Source organism: Vanellus vanellus (genome assembly GCF_965231255.1).
Source record: "Vanellus vanellus genome assembly, chromosome: 8".
NCBI classification, from domain to species: Eukaryota; Metazoa; Chordata; class Aves; order Charadriiformes; family Charadriidae; genus Vanellus; species Vanellus vanellus.
The window spans coordinates 826,393-848,670 of record NC_138913.1 but is presented as its reverse complement, the minus strand read 5'-3'; the positions used below and the strand labels follow the sequence as shown (position 1 = coordinate 848,670).

The 22,278-nt window shown below is 48.2% G+C and overlaps 1 protein-coding gene across 1 annotated transcript in view; it reads right to left on the bottom strand.

Annotated features, from left to right (window-relative positions):
- Positions 1–22,278, bottom strand: part of MED12L (mediator complex subunit 12L) — a gene marked incomplete at its 5' end in the record, with an annotated part of 152,971 nt that overhangs the window by 4,215 nt on the left and 126,478 nt on the right. The window contains 12 exons of the mRNA XM_082487471.1: positions 843–908; positions 1,768–1,924; positions 3,853–4,073; positions 4,727–4,816; positions 11,697–11,914; positions 13,082–13,238; positions 14,270–14,632; positions 16,105–16,266; positions 16,770–16,905; positions 17,377–17,486; positions 19,160–19,249; positions 20,475–20,586. Of these exons, the coding sequence (XP_082343597.1) occupies positions 843–908; positions 1,768–1,924; positions 3,853–4,073; positions 4,727–4,816; positions 11,697–11,914; positions 13,082–13,238; positions 14,270–14,632; positions 16,105–16,266; positions 16,770–16,905; positions 17,377–17,486; positions 19,160–19,249; positions 20,475–20,586 (1,882 nt within the window). The remainder of the gene's footprint in view (positions 1–842; positions 909–1,767; positions 1,925–3,852; positions 4,074–4,726; positions 4,817–11,696; positions 11,915–13,081; positions 13,239–14,269; positions 14,633–16,104; positions 16,267–16,769; positions 16,906–17,376; positions 17,487–19,159; positions 19,250–20,474; positions 20,587–22,278) is intronic.

The following is a 22,278-nucleotide window of genomic DNA, read 5'->3' as shown; positions in this document are numbered from 1 at the left end:
GTTCACAGGAAGAGATTTAAGGCAATTAGTCTGGGCAGTCTTATTTTACTCATTATGGAAAAGAGATGTACGGAATTAGAAAAGCACCAGTACCCATTTTGTAAGTGTATCCCCAAGAAATTCTCAAAAGAACTGCTACGGCTGATCATTTGCATTGTTTGGGATATTAACCATTAGCTTTAAATCAATAGTGTAAGATATGTTGAAATGAAGCATTTGAACTTTTCCTACACAGACACAAATCTTTCTTCAGCCACAACAACGCGTCATTGTTGGCCCAACTTTGGTCATCCGTTTTGGCTAAGCGTGTGGATGCACCACGGAAGCGCAGGAGCAGCCGGGGCTCCGGTCGCAGGCGGAGCATCTCTGAACAGCAGACCCAGAGGCGCCGCTGCCAAGGTGCCGGGCGCTGAGCAGCGCACGAGCCCTCTCGCCGCGGGCAGCCGGCAGGGCTGCGCTTGCCTCCCGTCAGGGGGCAGCGGGTGCGCTCACCTCCAGGGACGCCCCAGAGCACGCGTAACCCACCTCTCGCCACGGTTTGACAAGATGGACACGTTTACACCGTCTTCTGTGGCCAGACGCCCTCTTGTCACAGCGACAGCCTGGGGCCGGTGCGGGGCACGGGCAGAGCGAGCGTGTCACCGCCGACACCGGGCACCCCTCGCACGGCACTGGGAGCGCTGGAGGCACGGCACTGCAGGCACCGCGCAGTCAGCACCGGCAGGCGGACGGTGGTGCGGAGAAGCCTACACAAACCCTCTGCCCATCTCCAGAAGTGACAAAACCCGCCCTGTCACTACCCTCCCACCGCCCCAAAATACCCGGCGGTCGCCTCTGCTTACCAAAGGCTGCTGCGGTTGCACGGGCTGGAGACCGAGCGCCTGCTGCTGCCCCGGCTGCGGCTGCAACTGAAAGGAGACGGGCATTGAAACCACAGCGCCACGGCACGCGCTCCGCCTCAGGGAGCGGCGAGGAGCCGAGCCGCAGGGCTGCTCGCACGGCCGGCCAGCGCGGGACCTGCGCGCGCTTACAGCACCGTCACTGAATGCCATCTGGGGAGAAGCCCAAAACACTGCGCTCCCATCGCCAGCCACACCACGGCTGACAGGGGCATCGTCAACAGACAAAAAAATACTCGAAAGCTGGTATGTTTAGTTTACTACAGCATCAAAATATGTAGATAAAATGCACATTATCGTTTGACAAGAACTGGCACAGATCGCTGTTGCATTAAAATGAAAACATGAAAATAATTCCAACCATCAAAGGGCCACGGGAAGGATTTTAGTGTAATTTCCTTCCCCGGTGCCAAGCCCTACATATTTAGCTGATAAACTGATACTTACCTCCAAATTAAAAATATATCGTCAAATCAGAGTATAGGAAGTAGGGCAGACAGAAAGCGAGCCCTTCCGTTCAGCTCTGGTGTGCATGACAAGGCCAGCCAGGGGAGAGCACCACCACTGCTCTTCCCTCAGCACATTCAGCTCTGCCATTCTCAAACTCGCCTCCGCCAGAGGCATTCTACAGCCTTGAGAAACAGAAGTACTGAATTGTACATGTACGTCCAGAGCTCTCTTTTGGAAATCCCAACTGTAAACACTGAGTTCCTGCACGTGAGTAAAAGCCGCTCGGGTTTCGAGCGCCAGGCCCCGCCGCTGTAGAGCTTACCCGGGCGCGTGCGTAAGCCGTCACCCGACACAGGGATGTTTACGCTCCCTCCCCGCGCCGAGACAGCCCGGCCCTCCGCCGCGCCGAGCCCCTCACCTGGAAGAGCCGCTGCTGCCGCATCTGCGGCTGTCGCTGCCGCACCGGCTCCGGCGGCAGCTGCACCGAGCTCAGGGGCGCGTGAGGCCCCGCCGTCGGTGCGCCGTCCAGTCCCCCTCCAACCAGTGAATTGGGCTGCAGAGGCTGATGGCTCAGTCTGATTGGGGAAAAAAATAAGGGGTTACACTTCATTTAAAGACAAAGCACGAGTTAGTCCAGGAGTACTCAACTATAAGCTGCGTCATGAGACCTCCATACATTTGAGATGTTACATTTTACAGGAAGAATATATTTCCAAATACGAACGCTTTGAAAGCATTCCATAATAGAAGCCGTACCACACTATTGCCCAGTAACTGATGTAGGGAATAACACATTCCTCTCCACAAGAACAGATCCAAGCATTCGACTCTTGCTTTATTAGGAAGAGTGACGAGTTTCTCCATTTCAAGCAAGAATTCCACATAAGCGCTAAAACATTCTCCCAACCCAAACAGCTCCCAGCTACATTACCATGAATTTAAAATGGATTATAGAGACTTTTTACCTTCCAAAATACTGAAAAAAATCAGCAAGCAAGAAATACTTTCTTAGGATGTTATGGGATTAATTAACGTCAACAAAGCAGAAAGATATACGTGGGGAAAACATGTTAGCTAGCTCGTAATTTAGATTAGCTGTTTAAAACGCAGTAACAACAAGGCGATTCAGGTTAGCAGCTTTATTCCTACCGCAGGGCACTCTGTAGGTTTTCGTACAAGGCTGGCAGCCAAGTCAAGGCAAAACGTTTTCAATAGGTGCAAACACACCCAAAATTGAGCATACTCTTAAGGTATCCAGGCTTGCAAGACTTTAAAAGAAGTTAAGGAACCAGTGGCATCTGGTAACGGTCACAGTTCTGGAAACACCGATTTCATTAAAAATAACAAGAGTTGACAGAGAATTGCGTAGTTGCGTGCACAACACCTCCGTATGCTGCCTACAACAAGCAATTCACGTGCCAGTCATGTAAGTAGTCCTGGACTTAGCATTTAAAGGCGATTTTAGTTTGGGGATCAAATTAGAGCTGAAGCAGAGAAAGAATAGCTCTACTTGGTAACAGAGCTCCCCCGAGTACTCCCGGATAAATTCCATGGGATCGGACTGCCGTGCTGACGGGGCAGAGCCCCTGGTGACGGCCGACATCTCCGCACTGCTCAGCGACCCGCACACGGGGAGAGCGCTGCGCTGCGCAGATGCTCCATCACAGCTGTGGCTCGACAGTGCCTACGGAGGCCCATCTTGCAAATTTTGACTGTTTTTTTTCCCCCCGCTCCCTCTTTAATTTAAGCCTGTGTTTTTGAGCGTCACTCTGCTGAACATGTCTATTTGAAGTGGAAATTAAAAGTGATGACATCTCCGATTGAGTCAAGAGCAAAGTTGGACTGTTGGTCGGACTGTGCTAAACTGTTAGGAAAAAAATCTGATTCAAGACCGCCATCGGAAACTCCAGCTTTCCACTCTGCTTGCTCTGCAACACTCCCTTTTACACATTTCTTTCCTGCTTCATCTGCCTTCTGTTCCACTACATTTCTCTACCAGTGAAACTTTCTGTTTCTCGTAGGGGCTGCAGCTCAGCCGTACTTCTGAAGTGGAGTCAATTTAGTCTATTCAGGCTTAAGCAAAATTCATTTGCCTACGGCTAGTTAAACTACCACGTTGGTCTTGTGTTTTCTTGACTACAGAGCCTTTGGTAAACCTGGAATAGTTATTGTTTAATATCACACATGTTTGCATAACACGGATACCGTACCTGTGAGTGCAGTGAAATAGGGTTCAACCGCCGTCTTTAAACGAACTTTTACATTCTACAAACACCCAGGACAACTGCGCTGCACCGTGTGCCAAGACCAGCTTGAAATAAAAATTAAATGAGGGAAAAAGCAGTGGGAAATCGGAGAGAAAGGCATATTTATCGCTAATTAGACCCGGCATTAACCTAATTTGGACTAATACACTGTATTTTAAATAAAGCTTTAGATGTCTACACCGAGTTGCCTTTAAAATCCCGCGATGTTACCAGCTGTGAGAAGCGCAGAGGCTCACCGCTGAGCGCCCGTCAAAGGCTGGACGTAGGCAGCCGCCTGCTGTTGAATATATCCGCCGGGCTGCTGCTGCATCTGCCGCAGCCGCTCGGCCAGCGCAGGGCCGGGATGCGCCGCGGGGTACGCGCGGGGGTTGTAGCTGGGGGAAAGCACCACGCCGCCGGGCTGCTGCTGCTGCAGAGGCATCGGAGTGCTGTACATCGTGTATCCGTGAGGCACGCTCTGCGCGGAGACCAGACAGAAGAGTAACTTCACTGTGCCCGCATTTCAATCACCTTAACTATACGAGAAAGAGACGGCCTTTACCGGAGAGCCCGCGCCCGGACAACCGGAGGCAAGTCAGTGGCACGCAGTGCTGCGCCCACGCATGGGCCCGGGAGCGCCCCACGCGGCTGCACCCCGCTCCCCCCCCGGGTTCAGGCAGCTGCAGCGCGGTCGGTCGCAGCGGGACGGGACGAGCCCCGCGCCACCCGGCCCTGGGAGGCGCTGGCAAGCGCGGGGCTCCGCTCCACAGCCCCACCGCTCTCTTTCCTTTGTGTGTCCCCCCACCAAATCCCAAGTGCCAGAATGACTGTGACATAATAAAGAGTTACTGGTATCACTATTTCACCAAAAATTGGCCAAATTTCAGGCTTAACATAGAAATTCGCTTGCCTTTACCAGCAACAACATCAGGAAAAACTGGGAAGTGACCACGTTAAAAACGTTTACGAGCTACAGCATGCGGAGCCTGCAAGCATCCTGGAAGGAGGCATCACCGTTACCCTATGCCACAGTCACAAGGCAGGTCCCACGCGCAGAAAAGCAGGCTGGGAGGAGAAGCGGCTCCCTTTAAAGCATTTTTCCGCGTACGCTCTGTGGGAGCAGCGCAGTACCTGTGCTTGCTGTAACCCTGGGTACTGCGGAAGCTGAGACGGAGGTCGAACTTGCGGAGTGAAAATAGCAGCTTGGTCCATGGGCTGACCCTGAAAGACACGTCGCCCATCAGATACGGCCTCCACACCCCCAGCAAGTCCAGCTCTGGACTCAAACCCCACCAAGTTGTGACCTAAGGAGTCATGGAGAGACTTGACCATTTCCTTCAAGACAGCACTGTTGCTCAGTGCCGAACTGCTGAACTTTATTTACTCACAGGGAGAGAGAAGAATTGACTTTTGTTTGATTTCTGACACTACTGTAACAGTGCAGCAGGGAAGAAACAGCCATTTACTGAAGAGAGCTCTTGGAGACACCCTTTCAAATGGGGCTTTGCAAAGGACCAGAAACAAAAATCCCAGCTGTCTTGAGGACAGTACCTGAAATTATATAGGAAGCTCGGAGTCAGTGACAATCTCTAGTAAAAAATACGCAGTTGATACCTTCCTCAGGGTACCCGATCACTAGCCTTCCCCAGAGGAAGCAGGCAAAATGCTGATTAGCAAATTTTATGATGACATACAAAATACCAGTATGATAAATGGGTAATGCACGCATGTCCAGCTCCCAACCAGTACAGCTTGGAAACACACTGTATTTGTGAGCAGCAGACAGCCTAGTTTGTTCATTTCAAGTTGCCTCAATATTTCTGCCCAATTAATGGCAAACCATTTAAAGATTTCAACTATAACTGCATTAGTGTGTTTTGAAGCACCAGAAAAGAAGGAAAATAGACTTAATGGACTTAATTTCAGGACCAAGATTGTAAAAAACTGGCGAATGAGAATTTGCCAAGGATATAATCAAATTTGTGTATTTGCTGTGCGATTGTGATGCTACACTGTAGCATTTTGAAAAACATTCGACTTAAAAAAGCTCAGTGGCAGACGTGAGCCGGAAGCGGTGATGCTCCTTCCCTGTAGCTGCCCAGTTCACCACAAAACCAAATGAAAAATCCAACTCCTCCAACAAAGCCTTTGACATTTTAATCAGGATATCCTTAAAGAGACATATTATAATTTAAGGCTAAAAAGTGACTTTGGTAACACACTGCAAGCAGCAAGGTTACAATCAGGGCTACCCGGTGGAAAAGAAAATCTCACACGGGATAAAATACCACAGCACCATTGGAACTGTCCTTCTTTACCGGTTCCCATCCCCTCAGTGGTAACTGCAGCGAACGGTACCGGCTCTGGGAGCACAGCCGGCAGCCCTGCCCATCCGCTCTCATCTTGGATCGGGATAAAAGCCCGTGCATCCCCTTCAACAGGCCTGGGAAACGAGCAGGGCTGCCTCTTGCGAACGGGAATCGCTCAGGGAAGCAGTATGGTAGAGAGGAAGTGTTCCAGCTTCAACCCAGCCAGCCCCAGGGGAGACGGGCCGCTGGGACTGGGGCCGCTGGGACCGGGGCCGCTGGGACCGGGGCCGCTGGGACCGGGGCCGGCTTACCCGCCCCGTGCTTCGGGTAGCGAACAGGCAGAAGAGGGCAAGGACAGGCTGCAAAACCAGGGGCACAGCTACCACGGGCTGCCACAGGGCTGGCACACTTCTGGAGCTAGCTGGGCTCTGGGCAGCTGCCCACAGGGGCCGCGGCGGCGCAGGCAGGACAGCGGCAGCTCCGCACCATCGGCTGCGCTAAGGAGGCAGAAGCTACACTGGGGATTTGTTTTAAAAACAAGCCCATATCTCAGGGAAAATGCTGAAAAACAAATTCGGGAGTATAGGAGGTGTGCACAGAGTAACATCTATCAGTCCTGATAAGAGGCCAGGGGAAATTAACTGTATGTGGAAAAACACCGGCAAAGTCAGGCAGGAGCGCTCAAACAACCCCCGACAGGTGAGACACTGAAACGCTCACCAGAAGGGACACCGTGCAGACGGGACACACGTGGAACAGATGTCAGCCAAGTACAGCGGGAAGGTACTCAACTGTTTTAAGATTTTTCCTTTTTTAAACAGAGGCAAAAGAAGAAAAACAAAACCCCCCAATCTTTTCTGTGAGCAAATTGCTTCTGAAACTTTTTCACAAGGTCTCAACCACAGGATAGACCACCACATAACGTGAAGTCGCCCAAAGGCAAAATCCAGAGAAATTGTGACTGATTTCTAGAAAAAATTGTGCCTTAAGCTATGCCCCGCTGTAAGACGAACACCCCGGTGGGATCCGTGGAGCTGCTCTGCGGAGCGGTGCTCCGTGCGTTACCCTTTTCTTTCTCTCGGTGGCAGCTAACCCGGCGTGCCCAAGACCAAAACCTGTCCGCTCGTGCCCGTGCAGTGCACGCAGTGTCCCTGCAAAGCCCATGGAAGTTGTATCAATGGCAAATGGCCCCAATTCCGTAAGAAAATCCCAAATAAGCAGCTGCACGCTCCCGGCCCGCCGCGGTGGGCAGAGAGCCCCACGCGAGCTTTGCCCACCGATCTTCTCGCGCTATTGAGAGCGCAGCCGAGCAGCGGAGCGGCGCGGGGGGGCTCCGGAGCAGCACGCCCGCACCGACGGCACTGCGGCCCAGGCCCAGCAAGCGCCGCACGCAAAGCCACCCCTGAAGCACAAGCAAAAAGCTGTTCGTTAGGGAGGGCGCAGGTCAGATCATTCCCGGGCAGCACACGGCCACCACGCGAGGTCCCGAGCTGCGAGAGCGGGCGCCGCGCTCCCGAGCGGCGGCAGTGGCGGCAGCAGCAGCAGCAGCAGATGTCGCTGAACTCGGAGGGACTTCTCCCTCCAGGCAGAGTTTAGCAGAGCGTTACCTGAACGTGCGAGCCACTCGCGGCAAGCCAGAACTGCGCGTGCGTGCCAAACCCAACCAAAACGAACAAAACCAGGGGAAAAAGCCCGTACACTTTTACTCAATGCTGACACAACGCTACAATAACAACCGCTGTTCCCCCTGTTCTATGCACCTCACACTGAAGCAAAACTCACTGCTTTTTCCTATTAAGGTACGGACCACAGTGTATTTGGAAGGACTTTTCTTTCCTCGGTGGTGCTGGGACTGGCAAAGGCGACCGTAGCAGCCATGGCACTGTAGGCTGATTTTGATCAAAATCTGACCAAATCTGACTTTGAAAGTAGGTAGTGAAACGCTAACCCTTACTTAGGTAAGATGGTGATGGATTTGAGAGACCTCACTGTATACTTGCTGCATATCCAGGCGTGCCTAATTACCTGCAAATATGGTGATCTATGCCCTGTTCCGGCACGCTACCAGTACTAACAGGAATGACTGCACATATATAAAATACGGACAACAGGGTAAGCAGCAAAGCCTTTTTAAGAACACATTTTGCTTTGTCTTTCCAATTAGTGCTTTTAATGACATCGCAGTTTCCCTTAGACAGGACGAACGTCCTGCAAACCAACTCTGAAACAGCTTTTCTAATTAATATCTGGAAAGCTTTCCAACACAGGTATTAGGGATGAAACTTCATGCCATGGTTGTTTTTCCCCAGAAAAATGAATTTTATGAAACGTAATAATTAAACAGGTAAGTGCTAGCTGGTACTTGGTTTGGAAGTAACAAAACATGGTTCTTCTAATCCCTGCACACCCTGCCATGGCTCAGGAACAGACATCAGGCCGTCCACTGTCGTGCTCAGGTGGGACAAGAAGTATTTTGGTATTTTGGGACCCACGGCTCAGGCGGGGCCAGGGCGGCCGACCCCCACTGCCCGAGCTGAGCAGCACGACTGCGTCCCACCGCGGCGGGACGAGGCCCACGCCAGGAACGGCTCCAAGTGCTGCCTGGGGAGCGCTGGTGGCCAAGAAGGACATGCGGTCCATCCCTTACCCCTCATCTGACACGGCAGCCACCCCCCGCCTGGCACAGCGGGCGGCAGCGGAGAGGAGAGACCCAGGCGCCGGCGGGGAGACGAGGGCAGAACGGGACCACGCCAGCCCCGCTGAGACGGACGCGGCATCAGACACACCTCCCAGCTACTCTAACCGTTCACAGCGAGAAACACAACAGAAAAGAAAAAAAACTGATCAATGATGCAGTTGTTGGAAATATTTGCAAGAAAACAATATTCTGTGTGTGCAAGTGTATTCACAGCCTTCCACATGCAGCCACTGCGCTCCCGAGGTGAGCGGAGTGCCAAAGCGTACCATTCTCATCAAAAGCCAAAGAAAAAGCCTGAGCGTTGGAAGAAATGCATGTTTGTGCAAAAGAAAAAATATGGAGAAGTTCACAGTCTCAGAGCGGTTACCATTATGTTGTCAAAGCCGTCCTGAAGGGATACAGCAGTGCTACAGACATCCTAAGGGAAAAGGACAGGCGAGAAAATAGCAAACAATACAAAAATAGTCACAATTAGGCTTGGCTTGTTAGTGAAGCAGTGCAGCACCTTTACAGAGCTCACCTGCAGGTACTCAAAAACTGCTGGTGTTTAGGAACACCGACGAGGTCCTTTTAGGTGTTTTTTATGCTAATAAGCCTCAATACTTTTATGAAGTTTATGCACAGAAACTCTAACGTGGAAAGGACTCCTGAGCATCCACAGGAGCCTATTAATTCCAGACATAACTGAACATTTTTTTTTACACAAGTCATAGTTCTTAAAGACTTTGCCCCACAGCCATTCATTTTCAGGAGCAGAGTGCGTACGGCACAGCGCTGAAGAGCAGAGCCCTCCCGGACTGACCGTACAGAGCTCTCCACCCCCGTGGAGCGATTTCAAGGCGAGGAGGCAATTTCGTTCTGCAGCTGCAGAAACATAAAAACCGAAGAAGAAACCTTCCTTATTTAAGCTCTACCTAACGACATGCACCGCCCAGCAGCAATGCTTCCAAATCACCTTGTTCCTAAATTTTCAAACGCTGCCTTCAGGCTCAGGCACAGCCACGGCATTTCCTACCCCAAAGCCGGGACTGCGGGGGGAGCTACCACGGGTTCCCCAGGACGCGGTTCTCAACCGGAGCACGCGGCACGCGGGCAGGAGCCCGCTGGGGCAGCACGGCGCCAGGCAGCACGCAAAGCCCAGTGCCACTGGGACCCCGGAGGGTCTCCCCAGCGCCAGCACTGGCAGCCCACGCTGGGACGACAAGGGGAGCGGAGAGCGCGGCCACGTGAACTGTCCATTCGTTTCGTTACAGCGAAAGTTTTCAAGTATCGGGCTGAAGGGATCTTCCCAAACGCCCGGTAAGGCACACTATCAGAACCCGACCGAAAGCAGCGTGTCCATCTGGGGTGCTCCCCGGCACACCACAGAGCACCGGGCTGTGCGTGCCACTGTGTGGAAGCAACTGGGAAACGAAGGCTGTGCTGGATGGCTCTGGTTTGACTTGGTTTACAGCAGTTTAACTGTCAGCAATTACTGATGCGTTGCGGAAATAAACTCATGGCTGATACGGAACCACTGACGGACGAACACCCAGCGCATGTCGTACGCTTGCTGAAACGCGCAGCTGAGCCTTCCCTGCTGAATTTTAGTGCAACTTTTACATTGTAAAAGTTTGATCCAAATTTTATGAAAAAGTTCATCACAGACACCTTATTAATCTTATTTAGGCATGGATTCGTGCCTTCGTGGTAAGTTTATTCTCCTCGCCGACAACCCGTCTATGCAGCACTTTGGAGCAGCAGTTAACCCCTGTTCTTAACACCTCAGATACTGTCCCTGTTTGAAACCAAAAGGGAAATGCAACATCTTTTGTCTCCTCAATGTGACAGTGTTAAACAACAGCATTTCTGAAATGTGAGAATAACGTGTTATTTTAGATCTTCATTATTACCTTCCGATCCACCTAGCCATAAGTAGTGATCATCACTTGTTTAGTCAAGGCTCTTATTTAAGCCTGTATGCTCTCATAGCAACTGAAAGCCACTTGGACTAACACTAAAATAGTGAGATATTGCCTAATGTAAGAAATCCTACGGGGTTTCTATTAAATAGGAAGCGATGGCTCACTGGAGAGCCCATTGCCCTCACATTTAGGGTACCTGATCCTTAATCGCAGCGCCTACAGGACTCCAACGAGGGATCCAATAGCCACTGATATTATAAACCTATTGTAGCCCATCAACCATTTAAGCACTATAGACGGCTTTGCATGCATCGTATCAGAGAGACTGAAAGAGGGATGAGAAGGATAACGAGGGAGCCGTAACAAAACAGAGACAGCACGGGAGGCACTGCGAGGCTACTCGCTGAACATTTGTACTGTTCTGAGCAAAGAGGCCACATGACAGAGTTTGAAGCCAAGATGGCATAAAGGCAACGCGATATATACTGCAACGAGGGTAAGAACTGGTACAGAAGGACTATAAAATAAAGGTTATATTATCAGTAGTAGTAAGAGGTTATTGGTTTTACCACCAACACTGCACACACATCGCTGGTTATCTGGGATCCAAAACCCGACTTTCTATTCTTACACCGTCAGTTCAAAGCAGCCGTCTGTAGCCGTACCCTGACCACTAGCTCAGGCTCCGAAGTGGTTGCGCAATAGCCGTGTGCAGTTTGGCACACAGCAGAAGCACTCTGCAAAAATGTTAGGAGAAGAAACACCAGCTATTTCTAGAGAACATGGGTGTCTGGGTGCACACGTGTATAGAAATGCCTCCTGACGGACTTCCTATTTTTTTTGTTGCGAAGAGCATTGCTGTGCCTCTGCTGCTTACTTGCAGTTTGGTGGTACACAGCCCCACACAATTTCACTACGAAAGCCTCTGTGACACAACAGGGAACAAGAATATCATCGAGTAGCAGATGCAAAACCCGATTTTATGAAACCCAGGAAAAATAGAAGGGGCTAAGAGACCAAAGGGCAAATGGAGTTTAAAAGCAGACGGCCCCGGTTAAGCAATATTTGGGGAATTACTGCAATCGTAAATATCAGCTGGCTCTCCGCTCCGTAAGCCTACGCAGGGCAAGCAGCCCCAGAGGAAGGCAGAACTGCCGTGCTGCTCTTCAGACCTGGGGCTTTGGACAAACCTGTTGGAGAGACCGTGGCTGTGCTTGCTGCCTGAGGAGCCGCTGCTGCTGCTGCTCTTGCTGCAGGAGTTTCATCTGGAGCAACTGCTGCTGAGGCGTGATGGCCTGGAGAGAGGGGGGCTGCATCATGGTGCCAGAGCGCCGCTGCAGCATGTTGGACAGGGCTTGCTTCGTATTGGTTGGAACAAAGGAGCCTGTCGGATCCAGCCTGGAACCACCTAAAAACCACCCAAAACACAGATGCGTTCTCTGCCTTCCGGAAGAGCAGTGCTGGTACAGATCACTGCTCATTCATCAGCTGCTATTTGGTTAGCTCTCCAATAATGATGATAAACTTATCTCTGCAAAGGCAGACAGTGAACTGGATTACTGGTCTGAAAAAGTAAACGGGCAAAATAACTTTGAAGACTACCCCTTGTAAATGAGCAGGACAAGTGGAAAGGCGAAGGGCTGTCGCGTGCTCTATGTCACATAAAACATTTGACTACTACTGATGAACAACAGCGGCATGTCAGATCGAAAGTGTGCTGTGAACAGCTTACAATGCCAAGCCAACTTTATAATGACATGGCGGTAGTCTACGCACTCTCTGCTATTTGATAAAAATCACGTGTCTATACGTCAGACTTACAAAGGTAATCTTATATATTTGTTTTTAAAATCGGCATTTCCTTAAACTTTTTAGCCACTGTCTGGTATACTCTGAAGACTTTTACACACTTAAAATACAGATCTAGTTGTATTTGGAGCTTCAGAAAAAACATATAACATTTCTAACTGGAACGAAACTTCTGAACTTCGCCTGCATAATATCCGAGAAGGACACAATAGTATTTCTCAAAACATCATAAGCTGCTGCCCCCTAGAGCAGTAAAATACCTGCGTTAAACTGTGTCCGCATTAACTGGAAGAAACAAAAGAAATCTATAAAAAAATTAAGCACATATCACAAATGCTGAAAAAAAAAAAGCAAGCCCATGGATTTTTTTATTCCACCTAGCAGAGGTTAAATTAGCCACCATGGCTCTTGGTACGAGTCGCAGAAGAAATAACCCAAAGAGCATTTGTTCCTTTTAATCACCCTCTCTTATTTAACTCCCCATTGAACTTCTACCAACTTTCTTATATGATCACCACAAATCCCAGAGTAGGTCATTTTTGCTTATCTACCAAAAAATTTTAATAGCTTAATAGAGACAGACCCACAACCGACAACAGAAAGCCCTGCAAAAAAAAGGGGGCAACTAAAGGAATAAAATAAATGACATCAGCAGAAACAACCTGCTTCGGAGAAAGTTAGGGCCAAAACGTGGTTATAAGAAGTCAAGCTTTATCATGCATCAAATAATAAAGCCCCGTGTCTGTGAATTCAAGCCCACACGTACCTGGTGGGAGGGGCTGGTTCTGCACAAAGAAGCCGGGCTGCTGCGGCTGTCCCATGATGCTGTAACCCCACAAGGCAGACTGAGGATGGTGCATCATCTGAGAGGAAATCGGTGAGTAAGTGGGAGGCACTCTGTATAAGTTATTCTGTGGACATTCCTGAAAATATACAGGAAAAGTGAATGTTACTGACATTCATACCTTACTAACTCATAAATAATGCCAGTTTTCCTACTAAATTATTAAAGGACAGAGACAGGTCCCATTGTCGTTTGCAATGATGTAAAAAATAGATTAAGTCTCAGGCTGCCCACAGGTAATTAACAACAACAACCTCATAGACACACCATCCATTTTTACCTTATTAGCAAGTTCCTTCTGCTATGATTAGGTATAGCGCAAGGACAGCTTACCCTACCGGGATTTAACTAACAGGAGGAACTTAACTGAAACATCCAAAAGGCCAGAAAAGGATCTTAAAATTACAGCTACTTAAAACACAACGCACTGAGAAACCAGCTGGATGCTGACAGAACACTACCGCATCTACAACGCGCACGACCCCCCTGGCAGCCTGTGAAGAGCACGCAGACGCGCAGAATGCTGCTGCCGCCAACGTGCATTACTATTTGGGTGGTGCCAGGCGTGTTTTTCAAGCCCGTGCTCCACGGGATTCTTCAGCTTAGGAACCCACATCTCAAAAGCCATTAAAACCAAAAGGGAAAGTTCTCAGAAACCAGAACAAACCACACAGTATCACGGTTTATCTATGTGAAAGAGCTTCTTTCAAATTGGTTTCCGTTCGAATGGGACCTGGGTTTGAATGAACGTGTTCACTCTCAACAGAATTTGAACAGGAGGAATTTTAGGAATTGATACAAACAGTAACAGCTGTACTTTACACCAAAGAAGAGAAAGCACATATGGAACCCAGAATAATATTTCGCGAGTAACATCCGGCCGAGCATGTTTTACACAGCATGTAAGGTCCTAAGTACAGTACATTGCTCTACACTGAGCCCTATTTGATAGAAATCCACCCTCCCTCTGACCACCTCCATTCACTCCCTTCACTAGGACCTGCTCCTCCCGGTGCAGGACAACTTCTGGCAGCAGCTAAGACAGCGGCATGCAGCATCGCGTGCTTCGGCCAGATACCGCAAGTTTTGTACGGGGCTCCGACTACTCACATCAGGCCTTGAGCTTGACTTTGACTTTCGCTTCCTGCCTTTCGTCTTCTTCTCATCGTCCGTGGCAAGTTTTCCCTGATCCAAGAGCTCTCCTGACTTTCTTTCTGGTTCCTGAGAGACAGGTGTGGTGGGCTCTTCCTCCTCCTCCTCCGGAGGAAGGGGCAAGGGCTCGAGGTAGTAACTCCGTGGCTTGGGTTTGGTGTGCGTGTGGTACAGGAGGAGATGCTGCTGCTCCTCGTATTTTATCACTTTCCTGTCGACACGAACTGTACCAAACCATGCCCAGGAGAGAGGAGCAGGATTTTTGTGACCTTCAAATAAATCCCACGGGGACACTTTTTGTTTTGTTGAAACCTGAAGACCCTGTTTCAGGATAAAAGTGAGTATTTTAAGGAAATTGAACGCTAGAGCAGACTACTTACTTTTGTACATCATTATTTGAGTCAGAAAAATCCAGTAAGGCTTTTTTCCTCTCCACAAAATGTACCAAATGCACACTGGAGGGATTTTAACCTCTACCAAAGGCTGCTCTAGATAAAAGCAATTATATTTTTATAGTACCATTTGCTTACAGCTATGCTAGAAATCTCAAGTTCCATCCACCATATTTCGTAGGAAAAGTCAAACATTTATCAAAAGTTGCTAATCTGAGAATACCCTTGCTAAAAGTTCACATATTCAAATAAGGGGGGAAAGCCTAAGCACCATCTCACAAAAAATCGCCTACCCAGTCTGCAGAAGAAAAAAGTTCTACCTAAGCTCTGTCCTTCTCTTTTAAATAAATTATCCTAAAAAATTATGCATCCTTTCGTATTCCCAAAAAACCTAAAACAACTAATGCCCTTTCCCCCCGGCTTTTTTCCCCTCTGTCTTTTGTAAGCAGGATCACCCTCCATCTTCCAGCCCCAAGCAACACGTCACGAGGTTCCCAGGTCAAACGAGCTCTCAAATGCAGGATTCTGCTTGAAAAGCAAATACTTTTGTAAGAGTTTCTGCTGTTCAACTCCGAGTCAAACGTAATTTCCTTTTTGGCAACTTTTGCGGAGTTGGCTGACATCAGTCAGGACCCCGTGTTGCAAAATCGAGCAAGCGTATGTCAACACCGACCCCATTAGCAGTCACAAATTGACCGTCCGCTCTGCGGATTTAAGAAGGAAGGGCACGCAGCACACACGATGACTGAATTTTAAACAAATCAGAAAGTGAAAGGTTACCCAAAGTTTTGAATTTGTACAAGTGGCATAAAGCTGTTTGCATTACAGATGTCTATCTATCTAAAGCTGTGAGAGTATCTGCCAGGACGAGCGGGCTGTCAGGGAGAGGAGGCTGGAAGCACTGCCGGCGCTGCGGCAGGGCTGGTGACGCTGGCGCACGGTCCGAGGCACTGCCGGCTGCTCGAACCGCTCCGCTGGGGTTTAACAACTCCCGCGGGCCTCTCTAAACCCGCTCCAGGCTTCACCCTCCGCCTGAGAGTTTTCACACGGATCATGCAAACAAAACCGTGCAAGAATATTTGGACAGAAATACATTAGATGCCAAAAAACGGTCTGTCCTTTGCAAGTTTTTTTGCAGGTATTATTCTACAAGCCCAGCATCCCTCACTTTCAGCATCACTGCTCACAGAAAGCCGACCTGTTTAAAAGAGACTGCACGGCTGTGGCCGCAGCTTTAGCAACGACGGAGAGTGCATTAGAAAGCTGTATTGCAGCAGATGTGCGATGCTTTTATGGTACTGCATACGAACCCCGTACTGTACAAGCTGCACCTGTTTGCTTGAATTTCCTACGCTTCAAAACTCGTGGAAAACTGAGACGAAAGCCACCATTTACTCTTGCCTGTTTCTTATCAATGGAGTCAAATCCTGCAATTTTGTTCCCCTTGGTGTCGATCAAGGATCCCATGGGCTCACAAGTGATAATATCACACGTCTGCTTGGGCAACGGGAGCAGCTGGCGAACCTTGTCGATGCTGTCTGAGCGCTTGTCTCCCAGCTCTTTCTAGAGAATAAATGCATCAGTCAATCAGACGGAAAGGGGGGAGAAAAGGAAGAGAGACATCGCACTGCTTTCACTATTAGAAAATGTCCAGTTTCTGGGTGAATCACTTCCTTCTATTTTTACTAAATTTAAACAAGCGCTTTGCAAGGCTTTTTTGTTTTGTTTCTTTAAGAATGTACGTTGTCTTTTCCTCTCGTTTGAACAGAATGCAGAAAATACATAATACAAATTAAATACAAATTTAGTGTCTTAAACGTGAATAAAAGTGTCCTGCAGGGTCCCTAACGGCAATTTAATACAAAGAAAATATTAGAAGTCTGTCCTCCCACCCCTACATTTCTGCATTTTTGTTTTCTTCGTTTTCTCCTTGCTCTCACTAGTGCTGTTTTGGTCCCTTCTCTTTTTCCAAGAGGCCTTCCCAGAACTAGAAATGACAGGATCAAAAGGTGAGCACAGAACGCGATTCAACAGAAATGCTGAAAATGACGAGACGTAACACTTACTTTTAATTTTTTCACTAAATTCATGTAAGCCCTTTTGTTTTCCTCAGGCCCTCCTTGGGAAGCGTTTGACAAGTCGGAGGCAAGCGTCCCGTTGATGAGGACGCCCAGCATATCCAGCACAGTCGTGAACAACTCGCTGAGAGCAAAGACAATCGTTACCCTGAGGAACTCCCGATCGCCAAGAGATCCAGGGACAGATATTCACGGCAAAGGCCACAAAGGCAGCTCTTTAGCCAAGCCGGGGTTTTGGGGGCTCTCTGCCCGGCGTACATGCGTGCAGGGGTCTGCCGAGACGTACACGCAAATCTTATTATAAACGCCAGCTGAGAGCTACAGACAGCACAAACTGCCAACAGAGAGCCCCGAGGAACGACAGGCCCCCGCTCAGGAAGGCGCTCAGGCACCACTCGTTAAGGAAGAGCGTAAATAGCGGCTCCAGCGCCTTCCAAAAGAGAGGCGCTCCCCAGTGAGACCAGCACTGAGCGAGTAAGCTGCACTCAAGCAGTAACAGGATAACAGTAAGAAAAAGATGACAATAACACACATGCAACCTAAACTTAAAAGCACTAAGGACATGAATTAGCTCGTTTAAATAGCGCGGACATACTTGTTGGTCTGCATATCGACGGTTCCTGAAGTGATTATCTGGAGGAGCAGAAGCGCCCAGTCCGTGGTCCACTGGGTACTCCTCTGCACAGTGTCAAACATGCCCCCTACCTGCAAAACAGCACAGCGGCTACACGGACGGCACAGGGGCACGCTTCCCTTATCGCACGGATTACTTATGAATAAAACCGCTATCCGGTCCCACGAGTTCTTGTATGCGGAATGCCACCTTGAATGCTGACTTTAAATAACTTTTCCTGCCCACCCCATGCTCCCAGCAAAAAGCTCCTCCTAAGAAGTAATAATATTTTGCTTTTTTATAGTTCCATTTCTCCTTCAGTTTCATATCTTCACTTTCACATTTGATGCAAGAAACTGAAGTTGGGGAAAAATTTTTCAGAACTGAAAAGGTATTGAATTAAACCTTTATAGTAATCACCTTCCTCCCACACCCAAAATCAGACAATAATGTCCAGTGCAAAGAAAAAAAAAATCTGGAGAGCAATAAAGCATTGACTGACAATGAAAACTGCTAGATGATAGATTTTACTCTGAGCAACTTTCCACTATTTCTACCAGTCCAGTATGACACTGTAAAACACGCCTTGGCTTTGAGAAGGAGCCGTTTTACCAAAACTCATCCTTCAAAGGACGAAATTGCAGTAACACAAGTCACCTGCTCAGCTGCAAGCCTGATTACCAAATGGTCAGATGAGAGTCCAAACCCCAAATTTCAAAGGTGCAACACTTCTAGCTAAGGCAAGCACAGCTGGCTCAAGTCCCCTCGGCCTGAGCCAGCGGCAGCGTAAGGCTGTGGTTACCCCTCTGGTTGCACAACTGCATCTAAGCAGCTTCCAAAGAAATGGGAAGAGAACAACGCTGCGGTGTTACTCCTGCCTCGGTCCTCGCTTGTTTGGCCTTACAGGTAGTCTCCACACGTCTATGCACTGTGCTAAGCGAGCCACAGTGGCCCCGACGTCTGGTACAGAGGTTTCAAGAGATGTGGGACGTTGGAGAACTTGATGGAAACTTTCTAAGTCGATTACTGCATGTATCCAAGGAGCAGCAACGGAAGTTGCACATGTAAGTTAAATAGCCAAACGTTACACTCCCCAAGAGCTCTGCAAGTCTCAACCATATTGACTGCCTAATTCCATAAAATCCTCACTTGTTATATGGGGATAAACCATCGGTGAACAACAGCTTTGAATGCCCACAAAAAGATGATACATTTCTGAAGTTCCGGGCACACTGAAAGGAAGAAAGCAGCACAAAAATAAGCCATGAATAAGGTATAGGCTGTCCCTCTTATTCATTTTATGCCCAAACGTTATGGCCAGGGGGTGTCAGCTGAAACAAGAGAGATGGGAAGAGCGGAGATGAACGCCAATGGAGCAGAGAGCCCTCAGTGTCAGGGCAGGGGGGACACTAACAGCCCTTGCTGGCCCTGGCCAGCCCCACCTGGGGCTACCCCCCCCCCAGCCCAGGAGCCCCGAGTCAGGAGCCTCAGCCTGTCCCCACGGCCCTGCCTGCCCAAGCCAGGGCTGCGTCTGACCCTGGCTGCCCTCGCTGGGCCTGATCCTGAGCCCCCGGCTGCGGGATGACCTCCTGGCACGGCCTCAGCCCGTCCCCATCCCAGCGGAGGTGCCTGATGCCCAGGGTGGGGGGCTGCCAGCCCCCGGGGAGCCCCGGCCACTGCAGTGCCTCTTGCTCCTGACCACCTACTCCAGAGTACCTGCTGCATCTTTGTAGAACATCAGGATAACCACATACATTCTTCTTACCAAGTTAAGACGAAGTTGTAGGGCTTCGTGCATCATTTGCCTAGCTTTAACATCGTCCTGGTATCGCTCTTCCCTCCAGTTACTGAGGATCTAAGGAAAAGCATTTGATTAAGGTTTTCTTCCTGTAAAGGAATGGTGTCCCTTTTGAATTTTAAGTATTTGTGACTATTATTTACATGGAATCACAAAAGATTATTGACGTTTTTATCCTCATGCCTGTTTAAAGCTTAAAGCAGATTAAGCAAACTAGTGGGGGGAAAAAACAATTTGTGAAGAGCTGATACGCCACTATCAGGTGTGTGACTAGATCTTCCTGTTGCAGCAAAAAGAAAATAAGCCGCTTCATTATGCATTTATTAAAAGTATTGTTTCAAACACCCCACTTAACTGTTCACCACAGGTAAGTAAACAGATGTCTTGCCCTGGGCGCAGGTTGCCAAGAGGATCTGGTGGGGTCTCTGGATGAGAAAGGACCAGAACCTTAGGGAACCCGGTGCAGCTGCATTTCAGGGGAGAACCCATGCCGCAAAAGGGAAGCCCAAATGGCAGTAACACCAGGGGAAAAACATCAAAGGCATGACCTTAACTAGGTTACGGACCTACGTCATCGCCTGGACCTGAGCTGAGAGGCAATATGAGAAAATAACGGCCATAGAGGTATCAATTTTCACTGTCGCAGTAATTCATAGAAGCTAAAGACAGAAAAAAGGAAGCATAGCCGCTACACTGGGCACTGTATATACTCATTTTAAAGACCATCTTAATGAGCTATTGTAGGGCAGAGCATGAACCAGATGGGAGGAGAAGTCTAGAGCAGAATGAGCAGAGGCTGTGAGCAAGCACAAGTGATCCAAAGGAAGAGTTGCAGGCAACGGGCCAGTTTGGGACTAGCAATATTGTTTTTTAAAATATGAAAAACTCTTAATCTGCTCCAGTTGGAGAAGATGAAGGGTTTTCCTAAAGAAGGAAATTTTCAAACTTATAAAAACTTTTTATGATCAAGCTAGAGACTGCGAAGACTGTTCCTCTCGGGACAAACATATTTTATTGTTTTTCCTGGAAAGAACTGAAATCAGATCCAAGTGCATTATATTATTTCTCTGTAATGATTTTAGAAAAAAAAAAAAAAAAAAAAAAAAAAGATGTATTCACTGTCAAAAAGGAACAAACACCTCCCTATTCCTCCTTTGTCGGACTGTTCCTTTTGGCGTAGCATTGCGCTGTAATTTTCCTGGTTTTACACCATCGTATACACATAAAACTGATGACACAAAACATCTAAGGAAGGGTGCTCATGGTTATGTGCTTGTTTTACCTGATTAACTTGATTCTGCAGTGATGTTAGAAGCCCTTCCCGTTGCTCATCCTGTCCCTTAAGGCAAGTAAGTACCAATGAAAGGAAAGGTTGCTGACTCAAGAGAGACATGCTTTAAGAGAGGCAAACACAGAAGGCAATTAGTAAAGTTATTTTGGTACTTCCCATCCTCAGTCCCTTCCTTGTTTTGTCTACTTTTTTTCCCTGGAAGTGGCATTGCCTGCATCTATGTCTGTTTCTGTTTTAGTAAATTAGAGCCGTGCCGAGGAATCAAAGAACATGCAGGTAAGAAGGCAGAGCGCCGGCCAGTGCAAACGCACGCCGTATGCGCATCATTACCGAGAACCCACCTGGCTCGGGGCGCCGAATGACCCAGAACCGCAGGGACGCTGGAAGGCCTGGCTCGGACATAGAACGTGTTATTTGAAGGCTACTTTGATTAAGCAGGGATGTGGATTTTTTGTGGAGATTAGGCAGCTAAACTTTCTAATCCATGTTAGTGGTCTGAAGTGTATCCCAGGTAAGTCTCCCCTACGAGCACCCATTGGAATGACAGCTGCCTAAATTCCACTAAAACTCTAACACGGGCTCAGCGTAAGTGAACTGAGACGCAGCTGGAGCTGGCTGTAGGATATGCCGTACCAAAGCAAGGGCTTTCAGACTTTTGTAATTATTTTTTGTTTAGATTAATGTGTACCCATTACAGATGTAAAATTAAGACAAACTGAAAGAAATACATAAAGATGAATTTGGAAATACACCATGTGAAGTAGAAGAGAAGAAGTTAAAAATGTCAGCAAAGGGATTTGAGTAACAGCTCACGCAACGATTCTTGCTGGTTTAGGTATATAAGCTCCTTGAAAATTACGTGCATCCATAAGCACAATATAGGTACATACCCACACATACACGTGTGTATTTATTACAAGTATTCATTTCAACAGTTATTTTCATTTGGCATTTAACTTGACTTCAACAATTTAGGTGACAATGAGTACAAAAAAATGGCAAAATCCCAGGGTCCCATAAAAGGAGCAAAATAGAAAGTCTGCATTTTCAAAAGCCATGTTAAACAGTGATTTTTCCAATTTTAGAAACACATCTTCATTTTCTCATTCATCTCCATAAGAAAAATTTGCAGTTTGCAAGACGGTTGTTATTGCAACGGCTATCCCTACTACAGAAAGCAGAGTTTGCGAACAGAAGATAAGAACTTTTATATGCTATGTAAGATTTCATACTTTCCCACAGTGTCATTGGTTTTGTCACTCACAGAGTAGTAAAGTTTGTTTTCGATCAAGAAGAGACTGAAAAGCTTCAAACAGCACAAAAAGAATTAATTTATTGCTACAACCCAAACAACTTTGTAAATGCTTTTACTTCTGTGCATAGGAACCACCGTGGAGGAAGGGCTTGACTGTTTCTACAGGCATTTTATTTCAGCTTTGAAAGAGGGTCGGTTTAGATTTCCTACAGTAGAGCTCTGCCGTAGGAAAAGAAACAGAAGACAGAGAGAGGTTCTATATTCCCTCCTACTGATGCAAGAAGCAAGAGAGCCAGCGAATAATGGAAAAGTGCTGAAATGCTCAGAAACACCTACCAAAGAGATCCGGAAAGCAAGATGTCTTTTTTACCTAACGGATCAAGCAGGTATTACAGATCACAGAATCACAGAATCACAGAATTATCAGAGTTGGAAGGGACCTCTAGAGATCACCCAGCCCCACTCCCCTGCCAAAGCAGGACTGCCCGGAGCACATCCCTCAGGACTGCATCCAGGCGGGTCTTGAACATCTCCAGGGAA